Consider the following 26,265-nt stretch of genomic DNA (forward strand, 5'->3'; position numbering starts at 1 on the left):
ACAGTGCCTAAAAGAGAGTAAAAAAGCTCAATAACTAGCTATTTTTAATAGTTGCGAGACTGAGCTGAGATTAAGAGGATGAGGTCAAAGATGATTAAATAAATTATGATGAAAAAATATGATGATAGCCAATGGCTCTGCTGGATACCAGAAATCTTTGGAGCCTCTTTGAGCTGGTTCCCCTCCTCCGCCCCGGGTGCAGAAGGCCTGAGGGTTTTCACTTCTGTTTTCCTCTCCTCACCCCTCTTACAGGCTACCAGAGTCAAGACCACAGGCCATTTTTTACAGAACACTTTAAAATGACCAAAATTTAAAATAAAAACACAGGGTCAAATCAGGACAGGATCAGTAAAATTGCCTTGCTAGGGCCAAGCCCGTGGCACACTCGGGAGAGTGCGGCGCTGGGAGCGTAGCAATGCTCCTGCCGCGGGTTTGGATCCTATATAGGAATGACCGGTGCACTCACTGGCTGAGTGCCGGTCATGAAAAAGACAAAAAAAAAAAAAAAAAATTGCCTTGCTAAGCCATATTGGAGCCTGAAGCAAAAGGGAAAATCAGTAATACAGTATTAACCCTGTCTTTATTTAAAATTTTAATATTTTGTTCATCAAGGATTTTTTTTTTGCATGAATTTTGATTTTCTAAAATGTTGCATTAAGATATTACTTACTCTGATCACTGAGCTTCTAAGGTGGCGCCCCTTTACATTTTTCGCCCTCACCCTGGTCCCAGTCCTACTGCTGAGGCTTTTCTTAGGGACCATTCCTGGCTCTACAATGACAGGACAAGACGTTATGACAATACACAGTGACGCTTGCTGTGTGTTTGGGGACAGGATGGGGCTATGAATCTTGGAAAGAACAGGGGACAGGGAGGGCTTTCTGTGGTGATGTCTGGCAAGAGTTAGCTGTGGGAGAGAAGAGGGTTCCTTAGCTCTAGGAGGAAGTGAGAAAGGGTGGGGATGTCCTCCAGAAATGTGGGGGTGGATAGAGAAGTAGGCCGTGCCAGGGCAGGGGTATTAGGATTTAGTGCCATGCATGGGTAGCAGGATCACATTTGGGTGTGAATTTCTGGGTAAGGAGAACATAGCATTTGTACAGGCAGTGCTTTTCAAACTGCAGTCCCCAGACCAGGAGCATCAGCATCACCTGGGAACTTGTAAGACATGCAAATTTTCCAGCCACACCACAAACCTAGTGAATCAGAAACCCGGGAAGGTGGGGTCTAGCTGTCTGCATTTTCTCCAGGGGATTCTCAAACACTCACACTCAAATTTGAGAAGTAATGTAAAGAAGACATAAAAAAATAAATCATAACGAAGCAACATGTAAGTGCATGAACACAATTTCCGGAGAGGACATGAGAAGTCTCAGAAGCCTGTGCCTGCTTATAATGAATGTGTTTGGATTTGAGAAGATATTCACTATTCAAGGGAATTTTGTCCACAATCTTGCCTCATATTGGACATTTTGAAATAGGTGCTAAATACGTATGGCCATCTGTCCACCAAGAGTAACTTCCTTTCCCTCTTGAACAGCTCTTGACGAAGCTCTCAAACAAAACAAAGTATATTCTTCCCTCTATGTCAAATTAGTTGCATTTCTGAAAATTCAGTGAAAACTACTTAGTATTGATATATGAAATGGAGCTAGGTTCTGGCTTCAGATAATTAGAAATGGGGTTTTCACCTACACAGGTGTCTTGTGGTAATGGAGCAATTCTTCTTGGGGGGACTGTCCCGTGCCTTGCAGGACATGTAGCATCCCTGGCTCCTGCCCTGTAAATGTCAGTAGCTCTCCCCTCCTCATCAATGAGACAAACAAAAACATTCCCACAAATTTCCCAAAAAAGTGCTCCATAGAGGTTATAGTGCCCCCCATTGAGAATCCCCTTTGAGATGGACAGTGTGGTGGGCCAGACCCCTGGAATATGGAGGAGGTCACATCCCCAGGGCCTGGGAGCCAGAGGAGGATCCAGGAGGCTGCGTGGGTTTCAGGTTGGGCAGTAAGATGGATAGTGGAGCCATTTGCTAAGGTGGGCAGCAGGATTGGACCACCGCATCTGAGAGTGCTTGAAGAGGTGAGGGAGAGGATTTTGGATAAAAGAGAAGCTTCCTATTACCAAGGTAAGCCAGCACCACCCTCTTGGTATATTACTCTACGTACCTCTCCATCCCCACACTGGTCACCTCTCCCCAGGACCACAGCAGCAGCCATCTCCCTCCAGGACCGCAGCAGCAGCCACCTCCCTAGTCTCCTTCTCCAGCTACCGCACGGTCCATTCTCCATGCAGCAGCCAGAGCGATCTTTCCAAAAGGACCCCGACTCTCGACACTTGCCCCAACCCCCCTTCTCCTTCCTGGGCGCCAGCCTCAGTTGACAACCCACCTTCCTGTTTCCGGGCCTTTGTGCAGGCTGCTCGCCCTGCCTGGAGAGCTGTGTCCCCTCCCTTCCCTGTTATTCCTGCTTTTCGTTCGGGCCTCAGAGCAAACATCTCTTCCTCGGGGAAGCCACTTCTGACCCCTGAGGAGTTGCTGGGTTTATGAATACATAGAAGGAATTCACAGAAAAAGATTAGCAACTAATTTTTAAAACGTGCCCAATAATTTGATTAACCTCTGTAACATCCCCGAGGGCAGGCCTCATCTATTTTGCTTACTGTTGTATACATAATGAATGGGTACTTAGTAGGTGCTCAATAAATACTTCATGAATGAATGAACAAATGAATTTCTGTCAAGACTGCTTGTAGGGGTTCATGGCGCAGGGACGAGGACGTCCTTTATTTCCTGGTCGCTTCGTAGTCTTGGCTGCGCGGTCGCCAGGCCTCAGTTTCCCCCACCCGCACAGGTGGCAGGCCTCCCGGGAGGATGTGCTCGCGGCCGCGCGCGCCCACGAGCCGGCAGGCCGGAGGGGTGGGCGCGCGGGAGGAGCGGGGCGCGGGCGCGAGCGGGGGCGTGTGTGTTTGGGCGCGCGGGGAACGTGACTGACCAGCCGGAGCCTCCAGTCGCCGCTCGGGCCCCCGCGCCGCGCACGCGCGCCGCCCGCCCCGCCCCCCCCCCCCCCCCCCCCCCCCCCCCCCCCCGGCGCACCAGGCCCGGCGCGCGCCGGCGCGGCAGGCGGAGGCGAAGGCGAAGGCGGAGGCGGAGGTGGGGGCGGGGGCGGCGGAGGCGGACGCCGAGGGGGAGGGGCGGGCCCGGCTCGGCCCAGCCGCCCGCGCGCGCGCGCGGCTCCTGGAGGCCCCGGGCCCGGCCCGGGCGGCGGCGGCGGCGGCGGCTCTAGCTCGAGGCCTCGGCGGTGCCCGCGCGCTGCGCCGCAGCCATGGCCCTGGTGACCCTGCAGCGCTCGCCCACGCCCAGCGCCGCCTCCTCCTCGGCCAGCAACAGCGAGGTGAGCCCCGGGCCGGCCGCGCCAGGCTGGGCCGCCGGGCGCCCGCGCCGAGGACAGCCCAGCCGGGGCCGCGCGTTAGGGGCGAGGGGCGACATCGCAGGGGCCCGGAGACCCCGCGGTACGAACCGACCTGGGCGGCCGGACCGCGGTGACAGTGCGGGAGACTGTGTGTGCGGTGTGACCTCTGTCTGGGGGAGGGACTGTTCGTGTGTTGATTGGGACTCCCATCGGGTGACCCCTGTCTGAGGGAGACTGTTCGTGTGTTGGTTGGGTCTCTCATTTGGGGATGACTGAGGGAGACTGGATGTGCGACTGGGACTCCTAATTGGTAGAATATGTATGTGACGCTGGTTCTGAGATGTGTGACCCTAGGTTTGTGGTAGGTCTGTGCCCTTTTCCTGCGTACCTGGCTGTGTATATGTGAGAGTGTGTGTGGCTCTGTGACCTGTCTGCTGAGAACTGTGCCTGTGTGATGCTGTGTGAGGCAGGCCGCGGGGGGAGGCCCTGTATACATATGAAATTGTTCTCCTGTCTGTATGCCTGTGGAGTTCTGGCTGTAGGATTGTGTATGTCTGCCCTTTGGGTGCCTCTGTCACTGTGTGACAACGACTGAGCATGCCCTGAGCTCTGTGTCTCACGTGCGTTTGCGGCTGTCTGGGTTTTTCCTTTTCGGAATATAACTCAGGGTTATATGTTTATGTGCATGTGTCGGTGTAGCTGTGGCCCATTCTGGTGTTTTTGTGGTTGCATTGGTGCATGCGGGGGCTGAGAATGCATCCATGCACTGTGCGGGTTTCTATGGGTCTGTGCAGGACCCGACAATGTTTGCCTGTCTCCTTCTTGCCTTGGGGCAGATTTGGGAACTGGCACCCTCTGAATCTGCAGAGCAGTCTTGCCTGCCCTTGGCTGGGCTCAGGCCTTTGAGCAGGTCCCTTCTCTGCAGCTGCAGGGCTTACCTTCTTGTCCCGCTGTCTTGCCCACTTTCTCTTGGAGATCCCTTTGGTATAAACTCGTATTGGAGGAAAAGCTACTTGTTGGCCTGAAGACAGAGCAGCTGGAGGAGGAGACCCTTAACTATGTTTAGAGAAGGTGGGAGGAACAGCCCTGCAGGCCCAGGAAGTTTCACAGCCAGCATCTGGGCTGTTCCAGCCCTTTCTGTGTGGGAGAGATGGAGGGGTGAGGGGGGAGTTGACCGGTAGCACGGGAAAAGGTCTGTGTGACACAGAGAAGAGGACTTGCATTGGCTCAACAGCCCTGTCTCCTGACAGTGTTGCTCTTCAACCTTATTTTGGTGGGCTGGGCAGGAACATTTTCAGAGTGACTGGGAGGTTGAACCTCCACAGCCCCCTCTGTTCCAAGAAGAGGCCATTTATGAGTTATCTTGCCTACAGACAGAATGTTCTAGTTTCCCCTCTGCACACTGATTAGAAGCAAAAGAACACTGGTGGCCAAAGAACACTGGTGGCCAGTTGCCTGCAACTGAGAAGTCTTTCCTCCCAACAGAGAGGTCTGTTCTTCTAACATCATTCCTGTTACTGCTGTCTGCGGTTCACAAAGTACTTTCGTGCACTTAATCTCATTCTCTTCACAAAAACTGTGTGAGAATGAAGGGAGAGCTTGGCTTCAGGAAGGGGTTGTACAGAAAGCCTCTCAGCTTGGATTTTTTATTCTAAACCCCACATTCCTTGTGTTACTTACACCTGATCTATCCTGTCCCAGGCAGATGTTTAAAATTTTATTATTTTTTAGTTGATATAACTCATATACCTTGAGTTCAGCATTTTAGAATGTACAATTCAGTGGTTTGTAGTGTATTCACAAGATTGTACACCACTGTCTAATTCCAGAATATTTCATCACCCCCTAAAGAAACCCCATACTCCTTAAGCCATCACCTGTATCCTCCTGCTGCCTCATCCTCCCCAACCTTAGGCAACCACTAACCTAATTTCTATGGGTTTACCTATTCTAGATATTCCATGTAGAATCATGCAGTGTGTAGCCTTTTGTGTCTGGCTTCTTTCACTTAGCATGTTTTCAAGGTTCATCCATGTTGTAACGTGTGTCAGTACTTCATTGTTTTTTGTGGCTGAATAATATTGCATTGTAGATGTACCACATTGTGTTAGACATTTGGGTGGTGTTTCCATTAGACACATTTTTAATTATTATATAAAACATTATTTTTACCAAGCACTAAACATAGAATAAAACTCAGCCAGCTTTTAATTGACTTGAGTAAATCTGCATGGCGAGGGAGCAGAGGCTGGGAGGTTTCCGGGAAGGCAAGGCTTTCTTCCAGATGTGTTGAGGCAACAAGCAAGATGGAATGGTGAGGCTGGCCAGTTGGCTCAGTTGGTCAGAGTGTGGTGTTGATAACACCAAGGTCAAGGGTTTGGATCCCTGTATTGGCCAACTGCAAAAAAACGAAACAAAACGATGGAAAAGAGGGAGCAGGTGCACGTGGAGTCTGGAGACCTGGTTCCAGGAGCTCTGCTTCTGTCTTCCTTAGCTCAAGCTGCTTCCCCTCTGTGTGCCTCAGCTCATCAAAAAGGACTGGATTACCTCTTAAGTGTATTCTTTGGCATGTGTAGCTTCTCTGGAACAACTGACCTTCTTTTGCCTTTCATCCTGAAAACCTCAGAGAGGGACCAGGAATTAAATGGTTGCAAAGTCTGTGCCCCTGAATCACTTCATCACTCATCAGAGTGCACCTCCTTCCATGAGTCAGAAACACTTAGGGCAGTGGGTTCCCGACACAGCCAGGCCTGCTGCGTGGTGTGGGAAACGGAGGGGAATCATAGCCCTAACCCTGAAGCAACTCTCTCCTCTTTCTCAGTTTTTTTCTTTTTTTTCAATCTTCGATTATCTCATTTATGTCATTTTCCTGTTAACCTTATCTCAACCCCTTTGTGGGAACAGGCAGGGCACAAGAATAGATAAATCAATAATTTTCAGGAGTGGGTCATAATATTGTTATTTTTGACAAATGTTCAAGATGACTAATTTTCATGGGCAGATCTCCAGGCACTTTTTTGGGTTGGAACAGGGTTTCTTAACCCCGGCCTGTTGATATTTGGGGCCAGAACATTCTCTGTGGTGGGGGCTGTCCTGTGCACTGTGGGATGTTTAGCAGCATCCTGTCTTCTACCCACTAGGTGCCAGTAGCACCCTCCATAAAAAGTCTCCAGACTTTGCCCAATGTCCCCTGTTGAGAAACTTGCCCCTGGTTGAGAACCACTGCATTACACCCACCATTGTCTCCTAAGTTTGTTGTTGTGTGAGTTGTGTTGTTTGTGCTTCACTGCAGGACAGAAGCTCTTGGGCCTGTGGTCAGCAAAGCCTTCCCTGGTTTTTCCACTTCTCCTGTGTGGGGTGGGGAGCGGGAGAATAAATGGGTTGGCTGTTTTGGTATGCCTCTGCCTAATGCCATAGGTGCCTTATCTTAACACAGTTAGGGACTGGTGTGTTCATTACTGGTTGAAATTGCCACCTCCTGTGTGTGTCCCTTGCTGCCCAGGCCGCTCCCTACATTAGCTCTGGACCCTGTTCCCATCCCTGCTGGCTTCTGCCTCGTTTCTGTTCTCAACCAACCTTGCATCTCTCCCAGCCATCACAGCTTTCCAGGTTTCTCTTTCCCATTCAATGGGAGCTTCTGTGTAACATAAAAAACATGCCAAGTCCCAGAAGTGCTGAACCGTTTGGTGTGTGTGTGTGTTTTTTGGTGTGTGTGTGTGTTTTCTTCTCATTTCAGTTTTCTCTCCGAAAGAAAAAAAAAAAGAAAGAAAAATAAATACTAAGAGGAGTCCAAAGAGGAGTCCAACCTCCTAGTATTGTATCTTTTAGAAAATATTAAATATCTCTTTCTTTCATTTATATAAATAAACCAGTAATCTAGAAGGTTTCATATTAAACATTTAAGTCTTTTTGGGAACCACCAAGAGCTTTTGAGACCCCCAGACAGCCTGATTCCTGGCCACCTTTCATGGTGAAAGACTTGCCTGGAATGGTTTTTTGTTTTTGTTTTTGTTTTTAAATGGTGTTTGTCACTCAGCTGTTGCCCGGCCTGACGGAGGAAATGGCTTCTCTTAAAGCATAGCCCCCTCCCTTAACAGAGAAAAACAGGATAAGGTCTAGAACAACTCTGGAAAGTTGAGAGCTAAGGGCTACAAGAGTGTGTTGGGTAACAGTGCCAGACAGGGAATGTTCACTTTGCAGGAATCGACCCACTAGGCTGGGGCAGGAATGTGGGTAAACGTTTGGAAACCTGAAAATTCCTCCGTGGAAGTTACTCAGAGGAACAGCAGACCAGGATTGGTAAGGAAAGGGTGTGGCTGTTTAGAAGTCGCCAGGTTTCCTGGACATCTTTATCTTTTTCCGACTCCAGGATAGAAAACGTGAGACCGCTGGCTGAGGCTCGTTGATAGTGGGTGTCTGCAGTGTGACATTCTCTTTCTTTCTCTGTAGTTGGAGGCTGGCAGTGAAGAAGAGCGAAAGTTAAACTTCAGGTAAGCAGATTCAGTTGTTCTCCAGTCTTTCTTTCAAGCAGGTAAGAAATACTCTTCCTCTCTCAAAGGGAAAACCCTCAAAAAGAATACACTGATTTTTTAGTGCCTTAAAATTTACACATAAGGCATCTTCAAGAGAAGTGCTTTAAAAATTATAGATATGTTTAACTGTAAACAGCTTTAATAACATTATGTAACATTTGGAAAAGAAGGAAAATAATTGCTGTTATTCTACCACCCTTTTGTATTACCATGATAAGCATTTTTATGTATTTTATTACAGATTTTCCTTCTGCTTTTTTTGGGGGGGAGGCGGCTGGCTGGCCTGGGGAACCGAACCTTTGACCTTAGTGTTTCAAGGCCATGCTCTAACCAATCCTCTGCTTTTTTAAAAAATAATTTTTATGCCATACCCTTACTTTTTCATCCTGCTTTTGGTAAGGCATTCCTCTTGAGGTAAGCACATTGCTGATTTGAAACGGATACCCAACCCCCTAAGTTTATTAATTCAAGGTGGGGTTTTTTGGAGCTTGTGACATATCTTTAGCTATGTTCATTTAAAAAATTTTTTAAGATGTAGTCCTCAGTTGCTATGTTCACTAGTGGACACCAGAAGCATTTTTGTTTTTCATTGCAAAACATTAAGGCCTTCCTGTTGAGTATTTTGTTGGTTTACAGAAGATTTATTGCTTCATTATAAAATGTATTCCTTTGCACCAAGGGGCCAGTCTTAAACTCTGACCTCAGTTTTAAAAAAGCAAACAAACTGTCAGGGATATTGTTCTTTAAAAAAAAAAAGTCTGTTTTATCTTGTGAGGAGGAGGAAAAATACTTGGAAAAGGAAATATGTGTTCAGACCCTGGGGTCAACCATTCCTTACCGAGAGCAGGACGTTCTCCTGGTTAACCTCTCCTGAAGAAGTGAGAGAAATATGTTTAGCCTTTTTTTGAAGTTTCCATGTGTTTGAGTGAAGGGAGGGAAAATATTCACTTTTACTGTGGCACACATTTCTAAAGATTATGTGAATAGGGAAATACTAGCCTGCAAAAATCAAAGAAATGTCTTCTTTCAATTGCTGGATTAAAACATTAATCGTATTTAATGTTACGCTCAAGACAAAGACAAATTTACTCTTTCACCCTGGGGTTTTTGGTTGGCCAGGGCCAGGTCAGGGTTCGCAGGCTGGAAACAGCCGGTCTCCCGAGTGGGGGCAGTAAGGGGCTGTGCTGCAGCTGAGGCTCTGGGTGGAGGCCGGGAGGGGAAGTGGAAGCCTGGAGTCTATCTGAAAGAGGAGGAACTGGGCAAGGGGCTTGCTGACCACTGCGTAGGGCCCTTGGAACATCTGCAGCTGCAGGCGCCCTACCCCCTCTCCCTGAGCCCCTTCCAGCTCTTTCCTGGAGTTGGAATCCTTTCTGTCCCTTGACCCCATTCTTTTCTCTCTGGGCTCTTGTCCAGGAGATAGAACCGAGCTCTCTCACTTAGACTGTTTTTGGGGCAAAGAACTATTTTTGTTTTTTAATTACTCTTAATTAGCTGACAGCATAATGTTATGTGTTGTTTTTGGTTATTAAGAATTTATAAATGGCAGTGATATGAATATGTAAATGTGGCCCTTTCTCACTGCTAAAAGGCCCCGTCTCTGCCCAGTTTGGAGCTGGAAGGGACCTAACAAAGAGATAAGAAGTACATTAGAGCAGCTTCATATATTGCCATGTTTAATCCTCAAAAGAAAATCCCTAGGAAGGGTATTTTCTCAGTTTACAGGTGAAGTACCTGAAGCCCCAGGTTGCATGTGGGAAATTCTGTATGCAAAGTGAGGCCTCTATTGCCTCTAACACCCAAGTTTGCTATACCAGACCACCTTTCTGGAGACCAGTTAGTTGTTCAGGTAAATCAGCTGTCTGGGACATACAGGTGAGGGCACTTGCTTAGGCGCATCCTGGTGGTTAGAGGCAGAGCCGAGGACTCTGGCTGACTCTTGGTGGGTGCCTGCCCGATGTCAAATCATTCTGACCACTGTGAGGCCCTCTGCTGTTCTCAGATGCACAGCAGTGTTGATCCAGCTCTCTCTCCCCGTTGCCTGCTTTCTGCTGTTGTGACCACTGGGAGACCATCTGCTGCTTTCAGCAGGGCCCCACACCATTGTGATACTGGGAGACTGGGCTGGAGTCTGGGACCTGGGTTCTCATTCAGGATGGGGTGCTGGGTCTTAAGCTTGTCCCCTCGGGTTCCTTTTCAGTCCCTCTTCACTTGCCTTGATGTTTCACTCCCCTTTCTTAGGCCAAGGGCGCCATCCTGCTTTCTAACACTCCTATCCAAACAAGAAAAGTTCTCATGTCCTGGTTTAAGCTTTGACTGAAACTCATTCCCATCCATCTGTTAATGTGCATTTTCAGGCCTTTTGTCTCTAAGCCTCTCCTAGAGGCAAAATCATGGAACAAATTATTTTCGTTTGGGGGCAGGAGAGTTAGGGAGAGGAGATGTCTCTGCTTCAAATTGGTCCTGAAGGTAAACTGCCATTATTTAGTCTCTGCGGGCTGCTGGGAGGGAGAAAAATTGGGGTAGCAGGGTATTCCTCTCTCCTCTTCTCTGCTCCATCTATCCTTAATTAATAGTTTCATCTTTTGGGTCATCCAAGAAGTCAACTTTGACTCATCCATATCCAGTAAATTGCTGAATCCCATGGATTGGGTCTTCCAAGTCCCACCCGCGCTCTTCTTCCAAGGTCCCCCTGGTGGCGCCATTGCTCAGGTCCTCATGCCTCCCCTATTCTGTCACGAATCCATCAATCCCTCTACCTCCATGGATCTCCCCCGTGGCCCTTTATGCTCCTTCTCCTGGTCCCAGAGCCTTCTCTGCATTCCATGTTCATACTGCATTGCCAGGCTTTCCTCCCACCTCGCCTTTGCAGGTGCTGTTTTTCAGTCTGACAGGAGTACTACTGCCTGCTTCCTGACCATGCTCTTTCCACAAGCCAATGCCTTTTAAGTTGGCCGCAATCCTCACAACCAGCTAAAAGTGCTCCCAGCCAAGCATTGTGACTTCCCTCCCTTCAGGGAAAGCAGGGAGCACTTGGTTCCTCTCTCTGTGACAGGTACCACACCTGCCTTATGTTGCAGGTGCATGTCCTTTTGTGGTATCCCAACTGTGGTGCTTCTCTGAGTGACAGGGCCTTAGTTCTCTGCACATAGCATTTAAGCTGTTTAAATAGATTAACTTGTGACCTTGTAGTAGGTTGTGGACGTGTATGAGAAATAGCAAGGTATAGAGGAAGAGCACGGGGTTTGGAGTCAGGCAAACCCAGGTTTGGTATCTGGCTCCTGTACCAGGAGCTGAGTTTCTTTACATCTGTGGGTCTCAATTTTCCCACCTATAAAACAGATAATAAATACTACTGCCTTTCAGCGTTGTTGAGTAGTTTGTGTGAAGCTCCTTGCACAGATTCAGGTCCACAATGGGCTTGGTGGCTATGTTTGACCTTCGTAAGGTGTTGTTCACATGAAGTGTTAATTCACAGCATAGAAGAATTAGAGGAGCCAGCAACTTGAGGGTGCTGTGTCCAGGGCTGAGAGGGCCACCACCTTGGACACTTTGTGACTTGGAGCAAGCAGCCTGCTTCCTTTACCCAGTTATGTTTCCTGTAAGATGCCAATAAGAATGCACACTTTGAGGAATCAGTGTTGTAATTCAGACAGCTTCTCTGAAGGCCTTCTGGGAAATGTCTTAAGAACTGATCATCTCCTGCCCAGAATGAAATGATTGATGCAGAGCAGTATAGATGCAGCTCTCTCTTTGATCCCTGCTTTCTGCATGTGCAGACTGCTGCTGGCCCCTAGCAGTACCTTTTTGGAAGCCGTGCTGTTCTGACTGTGGGAATTGGTGAGCAGATGGCCCTGCTGGCAGCAGCTCCTGGCTCCCTTGCTATCCTGGGAGCCGGCTCAGTCTGGCATGAGACGTAAGTGGTTTTGTGCCAGGCAAGTCACTGGGGAGATAATATGGTTGTGTTGTCCCCAGAGTGTAGATCAGGAGTGAATGTTGTTGTTTTTTATGTAGCGTTTCCAAGTCAAGCTCATGAAAATGTTCATTAGAATTTTTTGATTTTGTTCTTTTCGATTTCCTGCCCAAGTAAATGTTGGGGCCAGAGCAGCAGGATTTTTGTCTTCTCTGTTTTATTTGGTTTCATTGATAAACTGTAAATTCTCTTCCACCTCTGCCTTTCTCTCCACACTTCCTTCCCCTTTGGGTCTTGACCTGGAATTCCCCAGGGGACCCCATTCTCCTTATAGCCATCTGAAATGTGGTTGTACCTTCTCTTCCTCCCCTGTGGTGTCAGGATGGGGTGGGGTCTGGCATGTCCTTGCTCTGCAGACCACACTTCCCCATCTTCGTTGAGCACCCCTGCTTTTGCACCTGTTCACCCTCTGGGATTTCTCTCTTTCTTTCTTGATGGTTTGTCTTAGCCTGGGCTTTATTGTCTCTACTGATAGTCCTCCAGTTAAGTCCTGCCAAGAGATTTTAGCACCCGCTGCATCCAGGTTCTGTGTTCCGTGCTGGAGAGGATGGACATGTGTGTAGGTCACTGTATGAGTAATCCATTGCTGCATAACAAGTTACTCCAAGCTTAATGGTTAAACAATGCATGTTTATTATCACGCAGTTTCCATGGGTCAAGAACCCAGACCTGGTTTAGCTGGATCCTCTGCTCAGGAGGGTCTCACAAGGCTACAGTCAGGGTGTTGGCCAGGGCTGAAGTCTCATCTGAAGCTCAGGGTTTTCTTCCAAGCTCATGGGGTTCTTGGTTGAATTCATTTTCTTGCTGCTGGAGAAGTCATGGTGGCTTGCTTCTTCAAGGCAAGCAGGAGTGTCTGCTGCTACAGAGTCTTATAACGGAACATAGTCATGGGAATGACTGTCCCATCACCTCTGTCATACAAGGCAACCTAATTAAGGGAGCAACTGTCCCATCTTGTCTGCTGGTCTCATCCACGCTCAAGGATAGGGGCTCACCCAGGCATAGACCAGGCAGAATTCTGCCTGACAATGCAGTCTGCGTGTGGTCTTGAGATGCCCAGTCTAATGCAGAGAAAACACAGATAAACCATAGGTTTCCATTCAGTGTTGCAGATGTAATGGGTGTATGTTATGTGATGGTCAGGATGCTCAGTGCCCATGGGAAGAGGCCAGGAACCAGGGGAGCCCCACAGGGTTTGACCATCTCACCTGTGAATGCTTGGCACCCACATACCTGTTCCTAAATTGAGACTTGGCATCTCTTGGATTTGCCCCCACTTTGAATATTTTGGCCTCATAAATACCACCTTCGTTGATCCTTACATTTTTTCCCACAAGCTTTGGCCTTAGGGAGGGATAGGCCTAGGTTTGACTCCTGCATCTGTCCTTTGTTATCTTACTAAGCTATTATATGACCTTCCACAGGCCTCAGTTTCAAGTGGGCAAAATAATACACAGCTCGTAGGGTTGTTGTCAGAATTAAATGTGATAATGATATGAACCTCTTCTTCCATACTCGACATTCAACAAATGCCCCCTGTTGGAAATGACCCATGATTCTTTCTTTTTCTTCCCACAGGCATTTTTCTCTCCTTAGTGTTTCCTTGGGACTTGGGATTGCTTTGTAGTGTATTTACTTAAGTACATAAATGTTCCTACCATAGGACCAGCTGTATAATCTGTAGAGCCCAGTGCAGAATGAATATTGTGGAGCCCCTTGTTAAATAGTTATTAAGAATTTCAGGATGGCAACAGCATAGTATTAAACCAAGCACAGAGTCCTTCTGAGCCCAGGCCTGGAGCGAGAAACCCACCCTGACTGCTAGATGTGAGCCACCCTGAGAACCAGGCCTGCCCTGCCTTGAACCTCACAGTGCCTAGTGTGCACTGGATGGGCCAGGGAGGACTCATAAATTGAATTTTCTCTGTTGTGTTTCACATTGAGCAACTAAATGTGGTCTTGGGCTACATCCAGGAAACAGAGGACAGAGAGATTTTTTCCCCCCTTGGAGTTTGGTGATATAGTAACTGTTAGGTCAGTCTCCATACCCCTCTGTCCTTATCTGTCTGCTTGTGAGCCATTCATTGAGCATGTTTATTGAGTTCCTCCTGTGCACCAAGCACTGTTCTAGGAGCTGGGAACATAGCAGTAATCACAACAAATAGAAATCTTTGCTGTTGTGGCTGATATTCTGTTGGTGGAGACAAGACAGTAAGTAAGGCAATCAGGTACCAGCATAGTGTGTGTTTGTAAGTGCTAAGGAGAAAAAACAAAACAGAGACAGAGGAGATGAAAGCCAGCACTTAAATCATGCTCCCCTATGTTAGTCGCCTTATGTGCATTATTTCATTTAGTCTGTGCAAAAGTCCTGTAAGGAAGGCTCCATTTCTATTCTCATTCTCTGGGTGAGAAGACTACAGCTCGGAGAGGTAATTGGTCTGATTTTATATAGTAGTAAGTGGTACAGCCAAGACTCCCATACTCGAGGTCTCATTAATTCCCAAACCTGTGCTCTTTACCCCCAAATTCCAGAGCCATCTCTTTCCCCTCCTCCTGATATTCCACCTCTCTCACTAGGAGGCAGGGTGGAGTTTATCAGGAAGAACTGGGGCTTTTCAGTTCATTCTTCCTGCTCGAGCCCTTGGTGGTGCCACTATGAGCTGTGTGCTTTAGGCAAGTCTTGTCACCTCCCTGAGCAGAAATGGTAGTATATCTTCCTTCGCGTGCCGTGACTTAGAGCATCAGGGGGAATAGTAAGGCTAGCTTCTGTTTCCTGGGTGCATGTTGGTGCAGGCATTGGACTTGGAACTTTGTACAGTTGGTCCTGTCTTTTCATCATGACGAACCTGCAATGTGGGGACTGTTCTCATTTTAGGAAACTAGTTTGGAGAGGGTGGTGAGAGGCTGGAGCCAGGTTTTGAACACAGGTCTCTGTGATTCCCTCCTCTCTGCTGCACTCCCTCATGGTAGACATGCAGGTTGTGTTCACCTTGTCCCTTCCCCTGCCCACCCCCATGGCTGTATAGGCTGTGGCTTCCCATTGACACCAAGTTTAAACATTGGGGTACATGAACTTTTAAATTCTGGAACCATTATACTGTTTTGCCATTCCTTTTGGTTTAACTCAGCTATTTCAGGCAGTTTGTTGGAATATCAGATTTTAAAATCAGAATTTACGTTTAGTATGTATTAATTTTTTTTTTTTTTTAATTAGAAAACTCATTGTAGAGTGAGGAGAAATGAGGACGAGAGGTGAAGAATTAATTTGATTTTGTTGGAACTTAATTAAGCTTATTACTAAGGTTAACTTAAAATGAATTTTGCTCAGAGTCTAGTAGGTTTCATTAAACTTCTGAAATACCAGTACTTATACTTCAAAAGAATGCCAGGGGGCCTGGTCTCATTCTTCCTACCCATTGTGCACACACCCAGAATGCTCTTGCAAGCTCCAATCATAGGTGACGAAGGTAACAGTAATCAGCTTCATGAATGGGACAAAGCTATGAGAGGGAGTCAGGAAACCTAGGTTCTGTCTTGAAAAGTGTCATCTGCTGTGCAACCTTAGGCGAGTCACTTCACCTCTTTGGGCTTCTGTTTCCTCCTGTGTGAAGTGAAAAGACAAGATTACATTATGGCTTCCAAATCCAAGAATGAGACTCCTCATACCCCCCAGTCTGGTTGTGTGTTTGTATTGGGCTTCTCATCATTCCTGTAGCTTTGTAACAGACTGTCAAGGGTTTTATTCCCATGGTGAGAGCAGGGTCACACACTTGTGGGGCCTGTAGCTGAGTCAGGGCTGCAGTCTGACCCTGAGACAGAGAAAAGTAGTCTGGCCACTGAGAGGAAGTGGACCTTTTGCCTGGACCCAGCTGCACTCCCCCCTCAGGAACAGGGCCACATGCACAGCAGCGGCCGTTTAGAAAGAAAGGACTCATCTCTGGCTGACGTTGTGCTCTGGGCAGATCTCTGGACTTGGATGGTTTTGTAGAAAATTCCTAAGAAGAGGAGAATATCCAAACGGATTGCTCCGCCTAGCAAGGAAGGCTGAAAATGAGAAAACAGGATTAATCAAAATATGGAAGGGCCATTTTCAAGGCGAGCTGGATGATAGAGCTCGGGGGGCAAGGCTGTGCATCTGGCCTGTGGGGCTCCCACTTTGGGGTTGTAGCAAGTGTCGTTGATGGTTCCCATGGTGGGGGCGATGTGCTGATGAGAAAACCACACTGGCCAGCCCCACAGTGTTGGGCAGGAATCACAGTGAGATGGGAGGAGCTGCTGCATAGAGGGTCATGCAGGTGGGGCCTGGGTGTGGACAGAGCAGGGCCTCTGGATCAGGTACAGGTCCCACCACTTAACTCACCTGTGCAATTGTGACTTTGGGCCAACCATCTGCCCTCCCCAAACTGAGGAAAAGCTCTCTTCACTCTCAGGACCCTTTTGCGGCCTAGAAAGGGTCTTGTCTTGTGTGTGGTGTCTGGCCCTTGCCTCATACACAGTAGCCATTATTTTGGTTGGTGGTGGTAGGTGAGGCCACTCCTGCTGCCCTTCCTCCCCTCTGTAGATGGACTTGAGGTGATTTCACCACAGAAGACCTAACTTTACCAAGTGGTACCAAAGAGGGAAAAAAAACCACATGTGACCTATTTCCTTCCGAATTCCAGTGAAACTTCTACTAGGCTTTTATCTGGGAAACATCATTCTTGTGTGCCTTTATTTTTACAGATTTTCTTTCTTCTTTCTTTTTCTTTTTCTTTTTTTCCTGAATGGCTACTTTTGAAGCTATTTTTAAAAAGACTTTTTTTCACAGAAGGCTGTCAGGAGGTCCTATGTTATGAAATGTCTGGTCCCTCCCTGCTGGGGCCACCCTGTGCCTGCAGAAGCCATTCCCAGTCAAGGCTTGGCACATGCTTATGAAGAGTTCTTGAGACGTCTTTCCCCAAATCTGGTCCAGTCAGAATTCCCACAGGGAGGGGACCATTGGTGTGGTCTAGAGAGAGCCAGGCTGGCTGCCGTCTCTGGAAATCATGGTCACTACCCAGATGCCCAGGCCCGCCTGTGCTGTTCTGTGTCTTGCAGATGGAAGTCTGGGAGTGGCTCCTTAGGTCTGGGGTTGAGGCTACTGAGCTGTCAGCTGCCCCTGCAGCAAGAGGGCTCCCTAAGGAACCTGCTCCCTTGGTCTTGGGAATGCCTGGGCAGGCATCACCACGTGGGATGGGAGGGAGAAGTATCTCTTGTGAAGCAGTCTAGTAATGGAGGTCGTTTTAATTTAGTTATTTGTCTTACTTATCAATTCAGCCAACATGTATTTAGTGCCTGTATATGGGTTCTGTGCTGAATGCAGGGGATTCCATGTTGAGTAAAAAAAAAATCCAACTTGTGTGCTGTGTCCACCATTGTTTTAGTCTGTTTTGTGTTGCTATAACAGAACTACCTGAGACTGGGTAATTTATAAGGAAAGGAGGTTTATTTGTCTTATGATTCTGGGACAGCTGCATCTGGTATGGGCCTCAGGCTGCTTCTAATCATGGCAGAAAGCAGCAGGCAGCTGGCAGGTACAAGCAAATCACATGGTGAGAGGAAGCAAGAGAGAGAGAGAGAGGAGGTGCCAGGGTCCTATAAATAACAAGCTCTCGCAGGAACTAATAGAGCGAGAACTCACTCATTACTCCCCCCACCCCCAGGGAGAGCATTAATCCATTCATAAGGGATCCGCCCCCATGACTCAATCAGTTTCCAACACTGCCACATTGGGGATCAGATTTCTGCATGAGTTTTGAAGGGGACAACACATCCAAACTCCATCAACCATGGTGTCTTCCAAGAGGGATTTGAAACATCTCATAAAATTTATAAAGAACAGTAGAATTTAACATTAATGAGAAAACTGGGACATGCAAAAAGCAGAGGGAAATAAGATGAAATCAGGGGAAGGTTTGCAGGTGGAATGTGTGGCCTAACGTTGATAGAGTTATCAGAGTTTGGCTACAAGTCTGACTTTGAGCTTCCTAGTAGTCAAAGTAAAGAGAGAAACAAGATCAACTGCTTGATTCATGGCGTCCTTGAAATACCAGCAAGTCAGTTCCTCTGAAAAACTCTTCCTGCTGCGTACCTGTGGGTGTTCTTAAGGAGATGCAGCATGGTGAATGGAAGAGAAGGTTGTCTTAGATCTGGCCCTGAGGCCCACAAAGAGAGCTGATGCTGCATGCCCATCCTACCAATTACCCTGGGCAGTTGTGGTCTTAAGAGGTGAAGTCAGCAGTGGTGCTGGTGCCAGAGCTGCTGGCCGCCACAAACATTGAGAACAGGATGCTGAGTCACATCCTGTAGGGCTGCAGCATCCTGGCTTCGCGTGCCCTTCACAATGGGAGGCCCGCACAGGCAGGTTGGCCCCTGCCGTTCCAAACATGTGATCTCAGAACAGGGAAATGCTAAAATTAGGTCTTACAAGGGTCAGGGCTATATATGTGAGGGGCCCTCAAAATCTAGACACACAAACCAAGAAGAAATGGGAGAGCAGATCCTGCCGTCATTCTCTGCTTCTTTGTGCATGGAGCAAGTCCGCTTCTGTTCTGGAAAATGCAGAGAGGGAAAATGGTCTTAAGGCAGGGAAAGATTGCTCAGTTGGTGAAGGTAAAAGTATCCAAGAGACACAAGGGGGAAGCCATGAAATATGCCAACACTAACCATCAGTAGAATGAGCTGAAGTTTTAACTAACTACCAATAAAGAAAAATTACAAGTAGTGTTTGGCCAAAATCTAAATAAATAGAATTTTTAAAAATAATTTTTAGAATTTTGAAATAATTTCAAACTTACAGAAAAGTTACAAATAGAGTGCAGAGAACTTTTTTTCTGAACCATTTGAGAGTAAGATGTTAACCTGATGCCCCACCACTCTTTGAATACAGGCAAGGCCCCAGAACCACAATACAGCCATCAACACAGACCATCAATCTGGTTCATTGCCACTGTCTCATCCTCCACCCCATTCAAGATTTGCTGTGTGTCCCAATAGCATCCTTGGTAATGAAAGGAGCCAGTTCAAGGTTGAATGTTGTGTTCAGTTATTCTATCTTTTGAGGCTCCTTCAGGCTGGAATATTCATCAGTCTGAATATTCCTCATACTCTCATGACCAGGACTGTTATTTTGTAGAATGTGTCTCCTTGTGGTTGTGTCTCATGCTCCCTCTTGATTAGATTCAGGTTGTGCATCTTCGGCAGGAATAGCACACAAGCGTGCCATGTCCTTCTTGTTGAATCCTGTCAGGTGGCACATGGTTTTGGTTTGTCCCATTATTGGTGACATTAGCTGTGGTCACCAAGGTGGGCTTTGCCTGGCTTCTCTACTGTACAATTATTCTTCTCCCCTTTATCATTAAGAAGTATAGTCAGCCCTCTTATCTGTGGGTTCTGTATGCATGGTTTCAACTAACTGCAGATTGAAAATATTCAGGAGAAAAAAAATGTATGGTTACATCTGTACTGAACATGAACACTTTTTTTTCTGTCATTATTCTGTAAATAATACAGTATAATAACTATTTACATAGAATTTACATTGTATTAGGTATTATTAGTAATCTAGAGATGATTTAAAGTATGTGAGAGGATATGTGTAAGTTATGTGCAAATACTATACCATTCTATATAAGGAACTTGAGCGTCCATGGATTTTGTTATCCAAGGAGAGATCGTGGAACCTATCCCCTGTGAATACTGAGGGATGACTATATTTCTTGGGGAGATACTTTAAAATTATGTTAATATTCTGTTTCCCATCAGTGTACTTTTCATTGTATTTGTATCTGTATGAACTCGAGTTTTTCTGGTTTATAATCTTTTAATCATACTATTGATTTCCATGTTCAAATTGTCCCTAGTTTGGAGCCGGCCCCATGGCTCACTTGGGAGAGTGTGGCGCTGGTAGCACCCAGGCCGCAGGTTCAGATCCTATATAGGGATGAATGGTGCGCTCACTGGCTGAGCGTGGTGCGAGGGTTGCGATCCCCTTACTGGTCAAAAAAAATTGTCCCTAGTTTGACCCATGCAATCTCATTCTGGCTGGTTTCTGTGTCCCTTTAACATGTCTACATCATTCTTTAAGCACTTCCTCGCTGTCTGGTACCAGATGTTTGAGGCCTTATTTTGCATTTTCCCTATCCACCTCCAGAATTAGTCATTTCTCCAAAGAGCCCTGGTTCCTTTCAGTGGAGAATAGAATTTAGGAGCCATTGTACATATGCTTATTGCTATTGGGGTCTTGCTAGCCTCTGGCATTCTCAGTGGGCAGAATTAGTAAATATGTCTATGTATGTGCATGCATGCCAGAAGACAGAGAGGCCAGGGAGGCCCCTGCCCTTATTCTCATTAGGCTAAAATCTTTGGGAACAGTGCTATCCTATACTATAGCTGCTAGCCGTATGTGGCTAATTAAGATTAAATTTAAATTAACTAAATTTAAATAAAATGACAAATTCAAATTCACACTTACCATATTTTAAGTGCTTAGAAGACTCATGTGGCCAGTGGCTACCATATTGGACAGTGCAGGTAGAGAACATGACTATTTTCTCAGACACCTCTGTCCTGCAGGAACATTCTGAGCACCCAGCACAGAGCCAGGTGCACAGTGGGGCTGAGTGGGTGTTGCAGGGCTCATGGAGGTGAGGAGGACCAAAACTGGGTGGTGACAGAGAGATAGGAAAGGAAGGGGCCCCTGAAAAAGTTAGAACTTGGTGACTAATGAACATGGGATAGACTACGTACCAAAGAAAGGGCTAAGAACCTGGGACAGTTGAGATAATATGTTCTTGGAATTTTTGAGTTGTTTCAAAAACATTTCCTTTGTGTGCCTGTTATTTCTGGCTGACTAGGTTGTCTTTGCTGCCATAGCATTTCCCACACAATGAAGCCTTTATACCTTTTGCCCTCATTAAGGGGGCTCAGATCCTGGTATACCAGATGCACAGAGAAACACAGCACTTTGGCTTCCATGGGGCCTGAGGGCTCTTGAGGACCATCAAGGAACTGTCCTAAGGTTTGCCGAGCTGATTCAGGGCATACCATCTGCTGTCCTATGTATGCAGGGAAAAAAAATCCTGCTTTTGCGAGCTTGCTGGTAGATTAAGCTGCTTGCTCCTACCCGGTGGTTGAAGGAGAGCTGTGTAGCCAGCTCAGAGAATGTCTCTTACTGTCTGAAATACTTCTGGACATTCCTTCTCTTTGAGAGAAGCCCACGCCTTCTAGCCAAACAATACATGCCCCAGCAGCAGCGACATTTGTAATGAGCCCTGCCAGCATTTCTTGCCTATGACCTCTTTCCCTAAGTATAATACCCTGCACAGCTGGAATTTCCCTGTGCATTCTCAGCATTATGTGTTTTGGGGAGCAATTTGGGAGCTCTGGTTGACAGGTGTGTCCCCAGAGTTACTTGTTTTTTTACACTCTGAAGAATGGCATTTGGTGCAAGGCCCAGCCAGATTGCGCGAGAAAGCACAAAATTAAAAAGAACAAGACCTTGTTACAACTCAAGGTCTCTGTGACTTTTAAACATGAGTTCAAAATGAGGGAAGAACCTGTGGGAGAGCAATGGAAAGGATTTTCCATTCCACTTGCAGTCTTCAGTGAATCTCTCTCCATATACAAGTAGTAATTCTTCGATCTCCTTTCCATGTTTGTAAATTTACTTTGCTAGGAATGGGGTTCTGAGTCTGTCCAAACCATCGCCAGCAGTGGTTCTGAGGTCATGGTGTCTTCATCAGCTTTACCTGCTGCTACAGGTCAGATCGTCCTGCCCTCTGACCTAGGGATTCAGCAGGAAATGTGCTGAGCTTGGCACCTTTCGATCCTGCTCTGCCTCTTATACACCGTATGACCACAGACACACCATTTATCTTCTTTGGGTCTTGGTTTTTTCGTCAGAAGAATGGAATTGTAAGAATTAAGTGAAAGAATGTACAGGCAAGCTCTCTGTAGACTATAAACTACCATTTAGATTGAAGCTGTCATTTACTTGTTTAAAACAGTATTCAATGAGTGCCTACAGTATACCAGGCGTTTGGGTGCTGAGAAATTGTGATGTTGACAGCTTGATGCCTCAGCCACAAGCCCACGGTTTGGTTCTTAGCTTTGTATATTCTGAAACTTGAATTTATAAGGTGACTTAGGGATAATCAACTTCTGAGAAACCAGCTTATGCTAACTAGACTTATAGGGAACTGATGTATAGAGCAGAATTTATGAATTTACATTTGTGAATCCACATGGGCCTTTTATGACAGAGGCCAAATCTTCCTCTATTCACTGTGGGGTGCGTGTGATATAATCTTCTCACTCCCCTGCTCCCCACACCCCCCCATTTACTGATCCTTCGAGGTCCAGCTCAGCATCATTCCTTCCAGGGAGACCTCCCTGACTCACGTACAGCACTGTGTACGTTCTTCTGTGTGGAACTTGCTGCATTATATTGAAGTTATTGGCCTGGGCCTGTCTGACCAATAGACTGCAATGTTGCTCCAGGGTGGGAAGCGTGACTGGCTCATTTCTGAATTCCCAGGGCTTAGCACTGACTGGGCACAATAGAGACTCAGTAAATATTTGCTCGTCTAAGCAGAATTAACAGAAGCTCCTCATTGGAATGCACGTTGGCACCCATCTTTTCTGTGATGACAATGTAACATTAGTTCCTTTTCGTAGTCACCATCAAGTCTACTGGACAAACCACAGTCTCCTCCATCATCACCATGCAGAGCTGAGTACAATTAAGGGTTAATTCTATCTGTGTCAAAGTAATTCAGTTTGTTTCAGCCAGTCCAGTCAATGTGGGACCCTTTCTAGGAGCTATACTTTAGGCTCATATTCTCTTATTTTTTGCAAGATATAGCATCAGAAATCCTAAAATCATTCCATTTAAGTAACTTCCTGTTTCCTTAGGTATAAATTAGTATAATAATGCCTGCTTGGTCTGCCTCAGAGTTTTGTGAAGATGAAGTGAGCGGACATTTGCCAGAATGCTTTGTCAACAGCAGAGCTTATCAAGGTCTGATCTGTTGTTATTGTTCCTGTAATCATCAATATTGTAATGCAGGGCCTCTGTTAGAGTTCAAGAACATTTGTGACTCTGAAAGTATTTGGTAGACTAACCTCTCTTTTGCTGCTTCCATAGAGTGTATTATTTTGTTTTTTGACCGTAGTAGGACCTCTCTTCATTGTACCTAATCATGCTACTCCCCTTCTGAGGGGACCATGCATTTTTATTGGGGTTGTCTTTTACCAGGAGAAAACATTTATATGCACCTATGTGCAAGGTATTTTTATGAAGCTCATGGGGGGTGGGTAGATAGCCAGTTTTCTCTGTCTTCTCTTATCAATTCAGGGGTTTTTAAGTTTAGTTGTGCATCAGAAGCACCTCTGGAACTTTTTACAAATCTGATGCCCGGAACTCATTACAGATCTTTCCAATTAGACTCTGCTGAGGTTGGACCTGGGCATGAATGTGCTTTATAAGTTTCACAGGTTGTTTGGATGTATAGCCAGAGTTGGAAATCAGCGGTGTTAGCATAATGTTCTGTAGTACCGGGTTTCTACCCCTACTGTTTTTGTTCTTCAAGGAATTGTGTTTCTAAGTGGTGTGGCACCCACCCAGATCACCCATGCGTATATCCCTTCCTTGAAAAGGATACTTCTCTTTGCCTCTACCAATGCCTGGGCTGGCTTGGCTTAGCCTTGTACTCCACACTCTGCAGATATTTGGCAACTTCATTGAATGAACAGAACCCTGTAAGGGAATATCAGAACAGTCGTTAGTAGAACATAGATTAGAACCCAAAATATGGATTCCCAGACCAGTACTTTTTATTTTCTTAAACTTTGATGTGCATCAGGGTCACTAAGGGAGTTCAGAAGCTTTGACTGGCTTCCTTCATTTGTCACATGGAGAAAATAATACCTACTCTGCAGAGCTGCAGGGATTCGATGACATGGCATAGCTAAGCACCGTGCAGTCTCTGCCACATGGTAGGTGCTTGGTAAATAATAGTCCTGTTGATGAGAAACACACCTTGAAAGTCACTTCTTGATCAGTCTGCCTGTACTGCTCACAGAATGCCTCCTCAGTATTCCCATTCAGTGCAGAAGGACCAAATGATGTGTCCTGTCCCATAACTGTAATGGTGGCAGTGGATAGGGGAATGCCATGGGTCCCTCGACCCTTCTGATTGTGCCTTGGGTAGGTGGGAAAACTCTGACGGCAAGTCTTCCTGAAGTTCTGTTGAATCGTTCCTTCTCATTTTCCTGTGCAAAATGCATTCAAATATTGGGAAGAAGGACTGGAGATGTGATCCGTATTCTGACTTCTCATTGACATGTGTTTTAGCAGAACCAGAGCAGCCAGAGCAGGGACGCTGGCAGCAAAAGGGCTCTGATTTCCACTTGGCCAAGAAGGAATTGGCATTCCAGGGGTTAAGGAGGTGGGCATAGGGCGGATAGACATGATTCTAGTCCCGTCTTGTAAAGATGTGTTCTCCTGGGCAAGCTGTGGTTTCTTCATCTGCAAAATAAGAATAATGATTGTGTGTGTTTCCCTTAATCCTTTGGGGAAGATTAATTATCATTTGAGAGCTGGGGGAAGCTTCCAGACAAGGCCTTCCCCAGAAGCCCCAACTCAGTGCCACCTCCTTCATGGAGTGTTCCAGAATCCACAGTTAAACCCTCTGTCTTCCCTATTCTTATCCCTCGCAGGGATCCTTTCTTAGGGTACTTACCCCATTCTGCTCTGCATTATGGTTATCTGCATCCTTAATTTGTTTTACCATCTGAAAGTTAAAAACAGACAGCTTTTGACTGGCTCCTGCCAGATGGGTTTCACCCTGGGCCTCCTTTGCCTTTGCAGCCTGACCTGCCCTAGGCTCTGTGCATCTCTCAAAGCTCCTCTTAGGTGCATCTGTGGGTCCCTCCACCTGGGATGTCCTCCTGCAGTCGGTCACCAGGCCCTCCAAGTAGCTATTAGCACGACTGAAGAATTTTCAGAATGTAAAAGTACTGTTGAAAATGCAGAATAAGGTGGCAGCTGCCCACAATACTGTTGGGTGAATGGATGGTGATTTGAAAGAAAGAGACATCCTTCCATATGTTGATTTTAACCAGAATGGGGTCCTCCTAGCTTGGGGTTTGCTACTTGGTGGCCAGCTGTTTTCCCTCACGGTTTCTAATGCACACCCTATTGCTCATTCCTAAAGCCTACAGGGGGGAAAAAGCCCGTAGGAGTAAAGTGATTAGAGGAACTTCAGCTGTTTTGCTCCCTCTGAATGAAACTCTTTCATCAGGATATGCTGGGGACAAGGGCCTTTTTAAGACAAAATATCAGGGGAAGACGAGAGTTCCACAAGAGCCATTTGCTCTTTGGGTGGGAACATCATCCAAAGAGGAGGACTCCAGCCCTCGTTGAAGGACTCGCAGCCTCTTCCTGGCCTGTGCTGTTGTCTGTTGGGAGAGGACGGCAGGAGCTCGGCAGGCAGCTGGAGGGGCTGGTGAAGATGTGAACACAGCAATCATGAACCTTTTTTATTTTACTGACTTCTGCATCTTCCTTCGGCCGACACAGTACTTCTGCTGTTCAAAGGTTTCCAGCCCGAATTAGTATGTATTTCCAGCACTGATTTCTATTTTCCTACCATGTATTGGTTTCTGGATGACACTGGCTGTTTATATTCTGAGGGTTGGGGTTTTTTGAGGAACACTGATTGAGGTTTTTGTCTGTCTTCAATGCTTTGTAGAAACTTTAATCTTATGAAACCTTCCCGAATGGCAGTAATCAGTGTCTGAGAACATACTTGTATTGTGGAGATAAAAGCGTTGAGCATGGAGGGAGGGAGGGCGGTGGCTGGACCTTTTTTTATCCCTTGTCAAGATTTCTCTGAAAGCAGTGGAGGAAAACGTTTTCACTTTGTCTGGGTCTGACCTTCTGTAACTTAAGTTGCTCTCTTTAGGACACTAACCTCTTGGGAGAAGGCTGATTGTTCTGGAGCTGGGATGGCTGGTTTGTGGGTTGGTTTGTGCTTCCTGGCCCTGGTGCCTAGTAAAGTGCGTGTGCCATTGCCAACGTGGATTTCTTAAAGAACCTCCCCACAGGGGCACTGTGAGGCTCTGATGACTCGGAGTGCCATGCCTCTTGGTATTAGAAGTCTGGCCAAGAGAACCACATGAAGCCCTGGCCGTCAGTGCTAGTGTTCGAGTCAGCCACACAGAGAGTGTGCTCTGGTTTTGCAGTGAGCTCAGAGCAGAAACCGGGAAGCGGGTCACGAAGAATATTTGCATCTTGTTTCCATAAATCCTGTGACTGGCCATGCTCTGTGGCCTC

At 46.7% G+C, this 26,265-nt stretch overlaps 1 protein-coding gene across 2 annotated transcripts in view; it reads left to right on the forward strand.

Annotated features, from left to right (window-relative positions):
• The first annotated feature begins 3,252 nt into the window (after window positions 1–3,252).
• The window catches only part of SSH1 (slingshot protein phosphatase 1), a 59,832-nt gene continuing 36,819 nt past the window's right edge, over window positions 3,253–26,265 (forward strand). Inside the window, exons 1-2 of one of the 2 annotated variants that reach the window (XM_063086023.1) lie at window positions 3,253–3,389; window positions 7,857–7,897. In XM_063086023.1, coding sequence (XP_062942093.1) covers window positions 3,321–3,389; window positions 7,857–7,897 — 110 coding nt within the window. In that variant the 5' untranslated portion in view covers window positions 3,253–3,320. Of the gene's footprint in view, window positions 3,390–3,439; window positions 3,508–7,856; window positions 7,898–26,265 lie in introns of those variants that run through there. The other variant, XM_063086024.1, reaches the window with a different exon arrangement.

This window comes from Cynocephalus volans, chromosome 2 (assembly GCF_027409185.1).
Source record: "Cynocephalus volans isolate mCynVol1 chromosome 2, mCynVol1.pri, whole genome shotgun sequence".
Classification (NCBI taxonomy): Eukaryota; Metazoa; Chordata; class Mammalia; order Dermoptera; family Cynocephalidae; genus Cynocephalus; species Cynocephalus volans.